Below are 14,345 nucleotides of genomic sequence, written 5' to 3'. Positions count from 1 at the left end.
TAAATTAAAAGTAATAGAAAGCAGGTTATAGCAATTTATCTCAAAATAGCTGAATTAATTCTCTAGAAAGATCAACTGAGGCGAGGATAGTTAAATCCAAATTATGCACATAAAATTAATTGCTGTCATTTACAGTAGTATGTCACAAAATTTACTTGCATGAGCATCATACAATTACCTCCACTACATGCAGAAATGTGTGTAATTTGTGTTCCCTCTAATATTTTTCTCCTTCAAAATTTCTTAAAATAATGTAAACCACTTTACCATCAACACAACATGGAAGATGTATCAACAATTAAAAAAAATGTTATTAATCCTTTTTAAAAGTAAAGTTGCAGAAACGTTCTCGCTGTGTCATTGGATATTGAATTTTAGATATAGAACTTCCATGAATAAAAACTCATCTATCCAGATGTGAAAATGGATGTAATTCAATCTCGTGTGAGGAATATGGGACATTTGTTGGAGAAATTAAACTTGAGGTTTAAAGATACAGTGAAGAAACAGGTCCTTCAGCCCACCGAGTCCGCACCGACCAGCGATCCCCATACACCAACACCATCCTGCATACTAGGGACAATTTACAATTTATATCAAAGTCAATTAACCTACAAACCTGTACGTCTTTGGAGTGTGGGAGAAAACTGGAGCTCCCGGTGAAAACCCATGCGATGTCCAGAGAATTATAAAACCCAATACAAATTAATTTAAGTGAGGCTACTCTGACATTGAGAAATTGGCATTCAGGAAGGGAGCAGTTCTGAACATTAAGCCGCTTCCCTGAAACCTAGCCTTTTGCTCTTCACAGAGTTACAATTTTTCTCATGGTCAGAGGTTCACCTTCTGCACCACATCCTATTGCCTTGTGACACATGAAGGGTTAAATGGCTTGAGTAAATTGAACCTTTTGTACTGATATGGATAATACAGACACTCTGCTCTGCCCCAGATAATTGCAGAAGGCTAATAAACTAAACATTTATTCATTTGACTGCAGCACTGATAGTAATGAGATGCTGAATAATGCAACAATGTTCAGGATTCCCTTTGAACCAGCAGCAGTCCATTTTGGTAAATTTTCCCACTGTGCCGTAAGCATTTTTGCTTGCATGTTGAAATAAATATATTTCTTCAACTATTACAACTGAAGTGCAAAGTGAATGTTTTGTATGTTATTTCCTCAACCCTCAATTGCAACAGTGCAATCAAACAACCAGAAATTGTTTTAGTAATATATTCAAACTCCAGAGCTAAGAACTTCTATTAATGAGGATAGTGAATTTCTGGAATTTTCACTCTGGATTGTTGTGGAGGCTAGATCATCAAAGGTATTTAATGAAAAGGGAGAGATTTTTGAAAGGTCAGAAAATACTGTTGTAGGTTTGCCAATTAATCTTTTCTCACCAATGAGAACCATACATTGTCCAAGATGGAAGGCAGGTTGAAGCCTGGGCAGATCAGCCATGTCCATATTGAAAGGCAAAGCAGGCGTGAGCCAGGCTACCTTCTATAGACACAAAATGCTGGAGTAACTCAGCAGGGCAGGCAGCATGTCTGAAATCCAGAAATGCTGCCTGTCCTGCTGAGTTAATCCAGCATTTTGTGTCTTATCTTCTGTATAAACCAGCATCTGCAGTTCCTTCCTACACAGGTTACCTTCTACTCTTGTAAAAAGAATCGCTTTGGATAAAGGAATTACGACTTGGGCAAGGGCAATCCCTCATTTGTAGACTCTCTAATTCTCGACACGCCAGCCAGGGAAAACATCATCCCCAAATCTATCCTGTCACCTCCCTTAAGGATATTGAACGTTTCATTGACATCACCTAATCTTGAGAGTATTGCCCGATAAACATAATCTTTCATATGACCATCCCTTTGTTCTCAGAATTATTCCAGTAAAACATTGATGCATTTCCTCTTTTGCAAGTATATCTTGACTTGGGTAGAGAGTCCAGACTTGAATACAATATACAGATGCAATCTCACGTAGCCCAATATAATTTGGAGCAAAATGTTTCTACTCTCGCACCGAAATATGATGCTCCATGGATGGTTCAAAGCAGATAATACAGATGCTTTTGAATGTTAACCTGTTTCATATGTGCAGAAGAATACAATAGAGGGGTGGAAATGATTGGAAGAAGATAATGTGTGATATAAACACCGCCTCTAATTATTCAGTCTGAAATGCGTTTTGATTACATTTGGAGCACCTTCTTTAACTTTTTCGAGTTTCATATCAATAATTAAGAGGAGGGTAGCGAGTCAATGTTTTTCAGCTATGTCCCATTCCAGCAATTCATTACAAAGTGGTTTGAGAATTGGACAAAGTGTGATATAAATGTGTTTTTTTATTGTAGGAACATTGCAACATGGTATATAGCTGTATTTGATTTTAAAAAGCTGACAAATTTTGTTATTTTAGCCAGAGCATCTGGTAGTTCCATCAAGTGTTTTAATTCTCTTTGCTATTTAGCAATGAATAAAAACTAACCAGTTTTTTTGGACTAAGTACAAAAAACGATTTTCATTGGATTTGGTTTGTTATATTTTCAGCAATGACATCTGCAGTCAATAGTCACTTAAAAGTGAAAAGATTTATTAAATTCCATAATTAACCACATTTATTTCAATGTTATTGAATCTGTACAATATTTTATAGAAGCTGTTTTAGATTTTGAATGAGCTATTATATCTTCAATAAAGTATATCCCTAAATTCACCTTTGCATTTATGAGGATATTTGATTTCAACAACACTGAATCACAAACACTGAAGTCTCTGATTGGACTGATCCAGGATGGGGAGGAATCTGCCTACAGACAGGAATTGTCACAGCTGGCGTCCTGGTGCCGTCGTAACAATGCGCTTAATGCGCTTAAGACAGTAGAATTTATTGTAGACTTTAGGAGAGCTCCTCCTCCCCTCACCCCACTCACTATCAACAACACCACAGTCACATCTGTGGAGTCTTTTAAGTTCCTGAGAACCATCATCTCCAAGGACCTTAAGTGGGGGCTACCATCGACTCCACAGTCAAAAAGGCACAATAGAGGATGTACTTCCTTCAGCAGTTAAGGAAGCACAATCTGCCACAGGCAACGATGGTCCAATTCTACACAGCCATCGTAGAATCTGTTCTCACCTTCTCCATCATGGTCTGGTTTGGCTCAGCCACCAAGCACGACACCTGGAGGTTGCAGCGAATCGTCCGATCAGCAGAGAAGGTTATTGGCTGCAACCTTCCCTCCATTGATGAACTATACACTGCAAGGGCCAGGAAGTGAGCGAGCAAGATCATCTCTGACCCGTCTCACCCTGGCCACAAACTCTTTGAATCACTTCCCTCTGGAAGGCGACTCCGGATTGTCAAAACTGCCACAGCCAGACATAAAAACTGTTTTTATCCACGAGTAGTTGCTCTACTCAACAGCCAAAAATCTGTAGCATCCCTTTGATCTGGTATTTTGTTGGTTCACATGCTTAATCAATGGTGTTTTATTATTAATGTTTAGTGTTTTCTGAGTCATTCGTAACTGTCACTGTATGTCATGTTGTTACAGCAACAAGGCAAATTCCTTGTATGTGAATACATTGGCCAATAAACTTACTTATTTGCTTACTGAAACTATATTATTTTAAATACAATGAACGTTACTGGATAAGTGGATTGGATTGAAATGCACATAAATTTACTAGGATTATTGAGAAACACCATATAAATAGGATAAAATTATTATGAATTAGATTTTAATATCTATATTCAATTGCCTCTAATCTCTATTTTCAGAACATCTATATACAATCCATACTTTAGGTTTATGCTGTGTTTGCAGGGAAGTGAAGAAACATTTGTTGGATACTTGAATTTTAAAACATAATATGTTATGCTCTTAACAGACTGGGAATGTGGACAAAGTTTTGTAATTAGTGCAGTTTTGTAGTTCCTAGTGGATATTTTATGAGCCGCTTAAATTGTAAGTTCAGTTTGTTTGCAATTTAGCAAGTAATTTGGAATGCTAAGAAAAGAAACGTTTGAAAGTTAAAATGGAGGTGGAACAAAAGCAAAATTTGATTTAAGTTTTTCAAACATTTATAATTGTTAAAAGGGGCAGAATTATCTGAATTAGGAACATTTAAATTGGCGAATAATTAATGCATATTCTCATATCAGTGACATGTTAAGTTTAATACAGTTCTAAACATTTATTGTGTTCAGCTAGTATTTTAATGTTTAATTCACCTGAGAGATGAAATACAAGTACTCCTCGCTAACCACAGATCTGTTGCTGAAGCTTGATTGACTCCGGGTCTTGTCCAATCTTTGTAAAGGTCGTTGTGGCGTGAAAGAGTATTACTTTAAAATTGTTGTTTTGCCCATAATTCAAAGTATTATAAATAGCAAGAATTCTCTTTCTGTATAATTGAAATGTTTCCTTATGCTGGAATTTCTGATTTTACCAGTGCAGGGATCGCTGTTGGCTTCTATGGTAATGGAGAAACCAGCGATGGCGTCTTCAGGCTTGCCTATTCAATGAGACACGCAAACCGCACTATAACTGGAGTTGAGTACCTGGTAAGTCAAAGTTTCCAGTGTTGTGTGAGTAAACAACAAATGATAAAAGTCCACTGTTTCCATTAACGTTGACCATGTCGTCAAGATGTGGCTATATTATATTTGTGGTTTACCAGATGGTAATTATTTCAAATCAAAATGTCAAGAGATATATTGAGTTTGAATTATCCATGTTCTTTAATTAAAGTATTGTTAATGACGAGCTAATATGAGAAACTTGCATTTATAACAATTACTCTGCATCATTCTTCCTATCCAGTTGATGGCATCGCAACCTGTATAAGTTGTTGTGAGAGAAATTGTACAAATTGAAAAGGGTTCAGAGTAGTAGCCCTGTTGAACAGTATATGAACAATGATCTTCAGAAAATCTTAAATTAAAATTCCAGTGCTGTAATGTTAGAGCAAAAACTGATCTGTGCAATTGACAGCAAAGATGCTGTATGAAATCCAGTTTCGTATGTGGCAATTTGTATGCACTGTGTAGTTTACAGCAGCAGGTATAATTATTCATGTTCACTGCACTCAAACCAGTTTAACATATTAACTTTTTACCTTCTTAATGCATATTGTTGTTGGATAGGATGCTAGGCTCCTTGCTGCTGAGTAAAATAGATCAAACAGAAATAGAAGGGAAAATGGTGGATCTGAAGCTTTAGACAAAATTTAAGACATTAATGCAGAGAAGAATGAGAAAGCTGTGAAAGGGCACATACATTCCCATGGGTGATGGGTTGGTTCATGTGGATGGCAAATTTTAATGCACTGTTTATGCTCTGAAGGTTTCCTTGTAGATTATACAAAACGGCATTAATAACAAAAATGCTATGGCTGACTGTCTTCCAGTAAATTAATTCCCTTAGCCTTGGATTTTGCATAAATGAGTTCTACACGGTCGTTCAGAAAGTATTTGCACAATGGTGCACTTTTTTAGTTGATGCTTTATTTTACCATTTGCTCTGCCCCCTCTACTTTCATGAAAATGCCCCTTCAACGACATGCTATGCCATAGCTGTTCTGTGACTCAATAATTGTTTTATTTTGTCATGTAAGAAAGAACTGCAGATGCTGGTTTAAATCGAAGATAGACACAAAATGCTGGAGTAACTCAGCGGGTGAGGCAGCATCTCTGGAGAGAAGGAAGGGGGGACGTTTGGGGTAGAGACCCTTCTTCAGACTGATCATTTTTATTGTTTTATTTTGTCGCTTGTGCCGTGGTTGATTAACCTAAGGATTGCGTATTCGGCTGCAAATTAACAACAAAATAAAAACACAATTATTTTGACAGGCTGTTTACCGTAAGTTTATCTTCAGAAATCTGGGTGGGCAAGTCTGAGCTACAGGGAGATACGAGGGTTAGGGATGGGACAAATGAGGAAAGAAAATTTGTAAATCCCATAAATGGAGAAATCAATTGAGCTTGATGAAAATGACTATCCATTAGAAAAAATGTTCAGCATGGCAACAAACAAGTGGGACAACTTTATCCCCATTATCAATAACTACCACCCCTACCCTCAAATTCACCTGGATTATTTCTGACATATTCTTTTCTGGAACTCCATCTCGGGTGACAAATTATGCACCCATACTTGCTATAAACCAATGGACCTCCACAGCCACCTCTCCGACACCTTTTCCTTGAAGGATGCCATTTTCACATCTCGTATTATATATCTCCACTAGACTCTACATTTGTTCTCAAGGTAATGCTTTTCATTCTAGGCTTTCTGTAATGTCCTCCAGAATACGTGGCTTCCCCCCCCGCTGTGGTTGATGGAGACACACGATTCCTCTATTTCTGCACTTGTGCTGCCTCACCCATCCCCAGACAAGAGAAAGTGGTCCCCTGATCCTCACCCTTAATCACAATAGTGCCTGCATCCAGCATGTCATCCTCTGCAGTTGCACCAGCTCCAATGGGATCCCACCACCAGCCATATCTTCCCCTTTCTGCTATAACAGCATTAGCAACATTAGAGTAGGCCCCCCTCGGTCTCGACTGACCATAGGTGATGCATCCTAGTTGTTGGCTGCTTGCTCCAAACCTCGGCTAGAGCAGCGTCGCTTATGGCTGAAGAGACCAATGCGGGAGTGACAGTCTGCCGCAAATGTCACATTTGTGTGTGGTCTCTGGTCTGTTGAAGTTATTGCGCTCCTTTCTGCGTGCCTGCTTGTCTGCCGCTGCGTTCACCAGTTTCTCTTCCCCAGTTTTGAGATGTTGGTTCATGGTACCTCTCCACCTCGTGCGGTCAGCTGCAAGGCTCTCCCAGGACTCCACATCAATGTCGAGCGCCTTCATATCTCTCTTGCAGACACCCTTGTAACGAAGCTAGGGGCAGCAGATGGTTCTCCTCACAGATGTCAGCTCTCCATAGAGGATGTCTTTTGGAATACGGCCATCCTCCATGCGGTGGACATGGCCCGGCCACCACAGTCTGCGCTGCCTGAGTAGAGTGTACATACTGGGCAGGTCAGCGCGAGACATGATCTCAGCGTTGGACACTCTTGTCTTGCCAGGATATGCTCAGGATACAGCGGATGCTTCTAAGATGGAAGGTGTTGAGTCTTCTCTCCTGTGGCATATGTAGTCCATGTCTCACTGCCATACAGCAGCGTACTGTTGACACAGGCATTTTAGACTGCTATCTTTGACTTCACTGTCTGCTTTCGGTTGGTCCACACTCGAGTTGTGAGGCGAGTGAGAGTTGTAGCTGCCTTCCTGATCCTCTTGTCAATCTCTGTGTCCAAGGAGAGATTGTCAGTGATGGTGGAGCCGATGTACGTGAACTGATGGACGGCATTGAGTTTGTAGTCGTCGATGATGATGACGGGTGGTGCCTCTGTAACCTGCCCGATGGTCAGCCCGAAGTCCTTGCAAGCCCGATAGAAGCTGTCCATCAGTGACTGTAGTTTCTGCTGGATGTGCGTTATCGGCAAGCTACATGTCTCTGATGAGAGCTTCACGTACATTTGTCTTGGCTCTGAGGTTGAAGAGCCTGCCATCTGATCTAGTGCATTAACACCATTTAAAATATATTTGGATAGGTACAGGGATAAGAAAGGTTTAGAGGATCAAACACTGGCACGTGGGGCTATCCTAGTTGGGGCATTTTGATCGGCATGGGTAAGTTGGACCAAAGGGGCTGTTTCCATGCTGTATGACTATATTTCTGCTTATTCTATTTTCTGCAGGGACATCTCTCTGTGATTCCCTGGTTTGTTCATCTCTTCTCAATTCCCCCTCTGTGTCCCTGGTACTCTCCCCCCTGACTGTGGAAAGGGCAACACTTGCCCCTATAACCAGCTCCTCACCACCATTCAGAGTTTTAAACATCTTTTCCAAGTGAGGCAGAGATTCATATGCATCTTCTTCAACCGGTCTGTTATGTTCAGTGCTTGCAATCTGGCCCTCTCTGCATTGGTGAAACCATGTACGTTTTACAGAACACCTGGTAAAGGTATTTTACATTTGGTCACAAATAATGAAGGCAACGAAGATGGATTAATTAATCTCAGATAAAGGGTTCTCAGGGGAAGAATGATCATAATATGATGAACTTCACTTTCAGTATTAAAAAAGTGTTCAACTCAAAGAACATGCATGTACATTATTATAAGTGTTGAATTGCCTAAAGAGGATTGGGGTATTTTAAAAGGAATGATGGCAGATAGTAACAGAAGACAGCTCTCAATAAGTATGAGGATACTGAGAATAAGGACTTCATAGGAAAATTGATCCATTTGTGGAAAACTACGGTGGTTAAGTGTGATATTAGATTGAAAGTAAAGTCTTTGAGTTGTAAAGAAAAATAGTATGGCTAAGACTGGCAGAGTTTAAGCAACCAGCAAAGAATTATTAAACTTGGTGCAGGGATTAAATAGAATACAAGAATAAATTAGTGAGAAATAAAAACAATATAGGGTGATTTCACGATAGGTCACTGGAGCGTAGATCCGCACCCACGTGACCGAAAATTTTAATTGGGGGACAAGCGTCACTTCCGGTACATGTTAGTGAATGGGAAAACACGCACTTTCACACCCGTTAAAAACATCGAAAACGGCCAGGTTTTGAGCTGCAATTTACTGTACCAGTCGGGGTGACCGTGAGGAACAGCTACCTAAATTTACAGTCCAAATAAAAGATAGAAACTAAGGTAAATTCAAGAGGGAGCTGAAGGTGTAAATACAGCGGAAGTGCTAGCGGACATTTGCCGTGGAGATTTAAAGATCCAAAATATCGGGAATTATCGCGTTTGCTCGCTGCATTTCATCAAAAGTAAGGCATTATTGACTTTTTATCTTTATTCATTTGTTATATGAAAAGTATTAAAAGTTAATCCGTCAGTAAAATTGCAAAATCGCCCATGGTTCTCAGGTGGGTTTTAACATGCAAAATGAAAATGCTTCTGAAGCTCCATTTACCATTTAAATAATCGTAAACTCTCAATGCGTTTTGAAATAAATTTTACTGAGATGCAAGCTGTCAGCTGTTAGTTGGACAAAAGCAGGACATTTTATTATTTGCCAAAATATATTTCTCAATGTTTCTTGTTTAAAGCCTGCACAATCACCCAAACTACTTATTTATTTATTTATCATCTAATAACAGACAAGCCTGCAGCATGGAATGATGTCACCAATCCTGATTGGGCACCCACTGTGAGCAGGATAGACAATGTGCACAAGAACGCCATGCACGTGCAACAAGAAGAGAGTATTAAAGTAGATTTGGTCGCAGCTCAAGCATCTATAGCTCTGCAAGTTGATGGCGTTCTTGTGCACATTGTCTATCCTGCTCACAGTGGGTGCCCAATCAGGATTGTTGACATCATTCCATGCTGCAGGCTTGTCTGTTATTAGATGATAAATAAATAAATAAATAAGTAGTTTGGGTGATTGTGCAGGCTTTAAACAAGAAACATTGAGAAATATATTTTGGCAAATAATAAAATGTCCTGCTTTTGTCCAACTAACAGCTGACAGCTTGCATCTCAGTAAAATTTATTTCAAAACGCATTGAGAGTTTACGATTATTTAAATGGTAAATGGAGCTTCAGAAGCATTTTCATTTGCATGTTAAAACCCACCTGAGAACCATGGGCGATTTTGCAATTTTACTGACGGATTTTTAACTTTTAATACTTTTCATATAACAAATGAATAAAGATAAAAAGTCAATAATGCCTTACTTTTGATGAAATGCAGCGAGCAAACGCGATAATTCCCGATATTTTGGATCTTTAAATCTCCACGGCAAATGTCCGCTAGCACTTCCGCTGTATTTACACCTTCAGCTCCCTCTTGAATTTACCTTAGTTTCTATCTTTTTTTTGGACTGTAAATTTAGGTAGCTGTTCCTCACGGTCACCCCGACTGGTACAGTAAATTGCAGCTCAAAACCTGGCCGTTTTCGATGTTTTTAACGGGTGTGAAAGTGCGTGTTTTCCCATTCACTAACATGTACCGGAAGTGACGCTTGTCCCCCAATTAAAATTTTCGGTCACGTGGGTGCGGATCTACGCTCCAGTGACCTTTCGTGAAATCACCCTATAAGAGTTCTATTGTATCTTGAAAAAATAGTAGTAAACTAAATATGGGTATTGACATTGGGGAGGGATATGGCAAAGATTTTGTATCTGCCTTCATAGTAAAGAACTAAATGCAGAATAAAGCTTGTACATAACCAAGGGAGGAAAGATCTTAATGTAATATCGCTGGACAAGAAGTACAAGGTAAATTAAAGGATCAGACATTTTCTGGATAACACTGGTGACCTTTCAAATGCACTCAGTAGTGTCATGTTCCTTCTACTGTTTCTAATCTCGAACTGAACAGATTCTGACGACCCCTAAGTGACACCGTCTCTCTCCAGCATTGTATTCTCTTTGATCAACACGGAAATCCCTTTTTTTTTAATCCTTCCCTGTCCTTCCTGAGCACTTTGATTCTACTAATATCTAATTACTAGTCGAGTTATTGTGAACACCTAATATTTCCAGGCAGCAATCTGGTTCCTAAAATATTGATGCTATTCTGATATTTTGATCTTGTGATTTCTGAAAGCAAGAAACCTGATTTCAACCACCCTTTCATATTGTTGTTCCTTGCCACAGGATATTGTCAGGCTGTGGGGTTTTTTAGTCGTTGTTCAAAATGGGAAATGAGTTGGTCATTTTTAATAATGGATTACGTTCCTCCTTCCTGTGGTTTTCTACACCAGAGGGCATGAACAACACTTCTAAATGATCTTTCAAAACTATTTGCAGTGTTTGCTCCACCTGTGACAGATTTCATAATAAATTAATGTTTTGCTGCACAAAGTGAATTTACTAAAAAAAAAGTACTTCAATTTCTCTTAACCAATGAATTCTATGAGGTTTAAAAACAAGATCAATATGACACTAATTATAGCAAGATGATACAATTTTGGAGACATAAGATCATTAGAATTTAACAGAATTTTCAATGTAATCAAATTTAAAGATGTATCATCTTGATGTTTACTGAAATGTTTATTCATTTTGTGGAATTTGTACAGTTACAAGACCTGCATACATTGTCCCTGTTTTCTTGCTCTTATCAAACCATTGACCATTAAAAGTACTGTGGAATTTTTGTGAGTGGGTTTCATGCCGTAAGATTTAAAACCTATGACAAGGTAACATGAGAGGAATCTGCAATAGCAGTGTTCCCATTTGCTTGTTGCCCACATCCTTTTTACAATTTCAAAAATAGACTTTATTCTGAATAATAAATACTTGTTCTCTTCAATCATTTTACCAACAAATCAATTCATTCTCTTACAATGCAGGACTATTTCCCCCCTTTCCTCTACCTATTGTATGTATACGTGTCTGTATTGATACTTTTTATGCACGGTAATCTGATAAGGTTGGATAGCATGTAAAACAAAGCTTTTCACTGTACCTCGGTGCGCATGCCAATAATAAGTCTAAGCTTAAGCCTAAACCCAGAGCCAGCAGGATGCAAAACGATGGTAGTTCCCCACAAGGTCTTTCCAGAGGCTGCACTGAGCCTCAGTGCATCCTCGGCATGTATTTCCGCACGTTGGACCATCACTGTGGATTTTTGGGAGGTATATTCCAAGATTTAGAACTGATGACAAAGTAACGTGTGATTTTGAGACAAATCTGCAGAATTAGCTTACAGCATCTCCTTACACAGGAAGACCAACGTTCCAAGCAGACCAAAGGGCACCATTCACCGAGTTGATGAACGTTCGGCTGCATGTGATATTTTCTCAGTTCCCTGAGAACAGCTTGTATAACCCATTCTTCTCAATTAAGTAGCTGCTCAGGCTAACTTGCAAAACACCATTGAATAATTTTCCAGACTTTCTTGGAAATCACACAGTCCACGAAGAGATGAGCGATCATCTTATTTACACTTGAGGACAGTGTGCTGTGGTAGTGAGACACTGCAGGAAGGATCTGATGAGTGAGGAGATGGGCTCCTCCTCCTGCCAGCCAAGCAAAGTCTTGGTGCTCGTTTGCAAGTTCTGCCAAAGAGGCATTTAGCCAAATCACTACCAATCTGCTGGGAAAGCCATCCTGCAGGATCCATTGTGTTTTTCTCCACCAGGGCTTGTGGGACATTCCGTGCTGACCACTGCCACGTGGACCTGTGGTTGAAGGTGTCTTTTCTGCAGAAAGTTTTCTATGAAGAACAGATAGTGCAGCGTCTATTGTATATTGTCTATTAACTATTACGATCCAACTGAATGAAACATTGTGTGGCCCACCCTTCTGTTATTGAGCTGTCTTTTTCCTTAGTGCTGGAGGTCGTGGGTTTGGCGGTGTTAATGTGACTAAAGACAGCAACTGTGAAGCATTATATAGGTAGACAGAAAATGCTGGAGTAACACAGCGGGACAGGCAGCATCTCTGGAGAGAAGGAATGGGTGCAATATATAGCTGTTACACTTTACAGGCTTGGTGTGGCCATGATGAAGGTTCTGAATGTTTAGGTAGTCGACGGTTTCCCAATATTCTACTGGCCCCAGATTAATATAAACTCCTGATGTTTGGAGAGATTAAAATTGAAAATATTCTGAATTCATGCAGGTTCCTATCTGAAGGGTTAGATACATTCATCAGTGGGTGTTTTGATCTGTAAGGTATATTGACATTCTACTGGTACACTGTTGAAATGAGTATAGAGAAAGTACAGGAACAAGGAATCCCATTTCTCCCAAATCTCTCGCTTGAGAATGTTGGTTGGGAGGGCAGATTCAGGGTTTTTTTTTCTCGCAAGGAACTGCTGAGTAAGCAATACCTTGCATTTATATTCAGGAGTAAATCCAGAGAGACATGCTATAAATTTAGATCTGGCAGGGATATCTTTGTTAGCTTGGACAATCTCTTAAATCAGGGGGTCGGCAACCTACGGCCCCCGGGCTGAATGCGGCCCGTAACCCGAAATCATCCGGCCCGCAGACGGATTTCATTTCCCGTAATCATCCGGCCCGCCCAGCGTGGCCGAGCTCTGTCTGTACCGCATCCTGCGCAAAGCCGCCGGCATGGCCGCGCACCTTCTGTGAACACGTTTAAGAAAGAACTGCAGATGCTGGAAAAATCGAAGGTAGACAAAAATGCTGGAGAAACTCAGCAGGTGAGACATGCAAGCATGGCATGAGGCTGCCTCACCCGCTGAGTTTCTTCAGCATTTTTGTCTACCTTCTGTGAACATGTGATTTGACGCCTGCCATCGAGGGCGGGATCCATGTGTACACGTGCTAGATGTGGCCCGCCATCCGCTCACAGACATGCATCCTGGCCCCAATGCAGAACAAGGTTGCCGACCCCTGTCTTAAATGGTCTAAGTTTAGTCAATCCCTCAAATAATGAGAGTACAATACAATACAATACAATACAATTCAATTTATTGTCATTTGGACCCCTTAAGGTCCAAACGAAATGACGTTTCTGCAGCCATACATTACAAACAAATAGACCCAAGACACAACATAATTTACATAAACATCCATCACATTGCTGTGATGGAAGGCCAAAAAAACTTCTCTCTCCACTGCACTCTCCCCCCCCGATGTCAGAGTCAAAGTCAAAGCCCCCGGCTGGCGATGGCGAATTGTCCCGTGGCCATTAAAGCCACGCCAGGTGATGCAAGGCCGCACACCGGGTCTTGGTGTTAGAGCCCCCGGCGCGCGCTCGCAGAGACCCGCCGCCATTCCAAGCCGCGCGGGGCGGTGCTGTAGGCCCCGCTCAGGTGCTCTTCAACCCCGCAACTCGGGCGGGAGAAGTCGCTGCTGCGGAAGCCCCGAAAAGCGGTCTCCCTCCAGGGACCCGCGGGCTCCCGGTATCACTGTCCGCCAAACCCGCAGTTGCAGCCACCGAATCTCCGGGGGTCGGGTCGCAGCAGCGTCCACCACAGCTCCACCCGCTCTGGACTCGGCCAGCTCCGCGACGGTGAGGTGAGGAGTCGGCACCACAGCCCCCGGTCTTCATGTTGGAGGCCGCTCCTCGTTGCAGCCCCAACGACAACGGAGACCCGACAAAGAAAAGGTCGGGTCTCCCGTGCAGGGAGAGATTTAAAAGTTACCCCCAACCCCCCCCACACCACCCCCACCCCCCCACACACATACCCCAACAAAAATAACAAAAACTACATAAAAACATAGACATAAAATAATAAAAACGCAGACGGACTGCAGAGGCCGCTGCAGACGAGAGTCGCGCCGCCTACTGGACGGGCCGCGAACGGGCTGGTTCAAGCTCCGT

At 41.0% G+C, this 14,345-nt stretch overlaps 1 protein-coding gene across 3 annotated transcripts in view; it reads left to right on the top strand.

Moving 5' to 3' along the window:
* ttyh3 (tweety family member 3) overlaps positions 1 to 14,345 on the top strand; it is a 119,836-nt gene that overhangs the window by 49,157 nt on the left and 56,334 nt on the right. For all 3 annotated transcript variants that reach the window (XM_033041037.1, XM_033041035.1, XM_033041036.1), the window contains exon 3: positions 4,471 to 4,582. In XM_033041037.1, coding sequence (XP_032896928.1) covers positions 4,471 to 4,582 — 112 coding nt within the window. The remainder of the gene's footprint in view (positions 1 to 4,470; positions 4,583 to 14,345) is intronic.

This window comes from Amblyraja radiata, chromosome 22, assembly GCF_010909765.2.
Source record: "Amblyraja radiata isolate CabotCenter1 chromosome 22, sAmbRad1.1.pri, whole genome shotgun sequence".
Classification (NCBI taxonomy): Eukaryota; Metazoa; Chordata; class Chondrichthyes; order Rajiformes; family Rajidae; genus Amblyraja; species Amblyraja radiata.
Note: the sequence above shows the minus strand (reverse complement) of the source record. Positions and strands in the feature narration are given on the sequence as shown.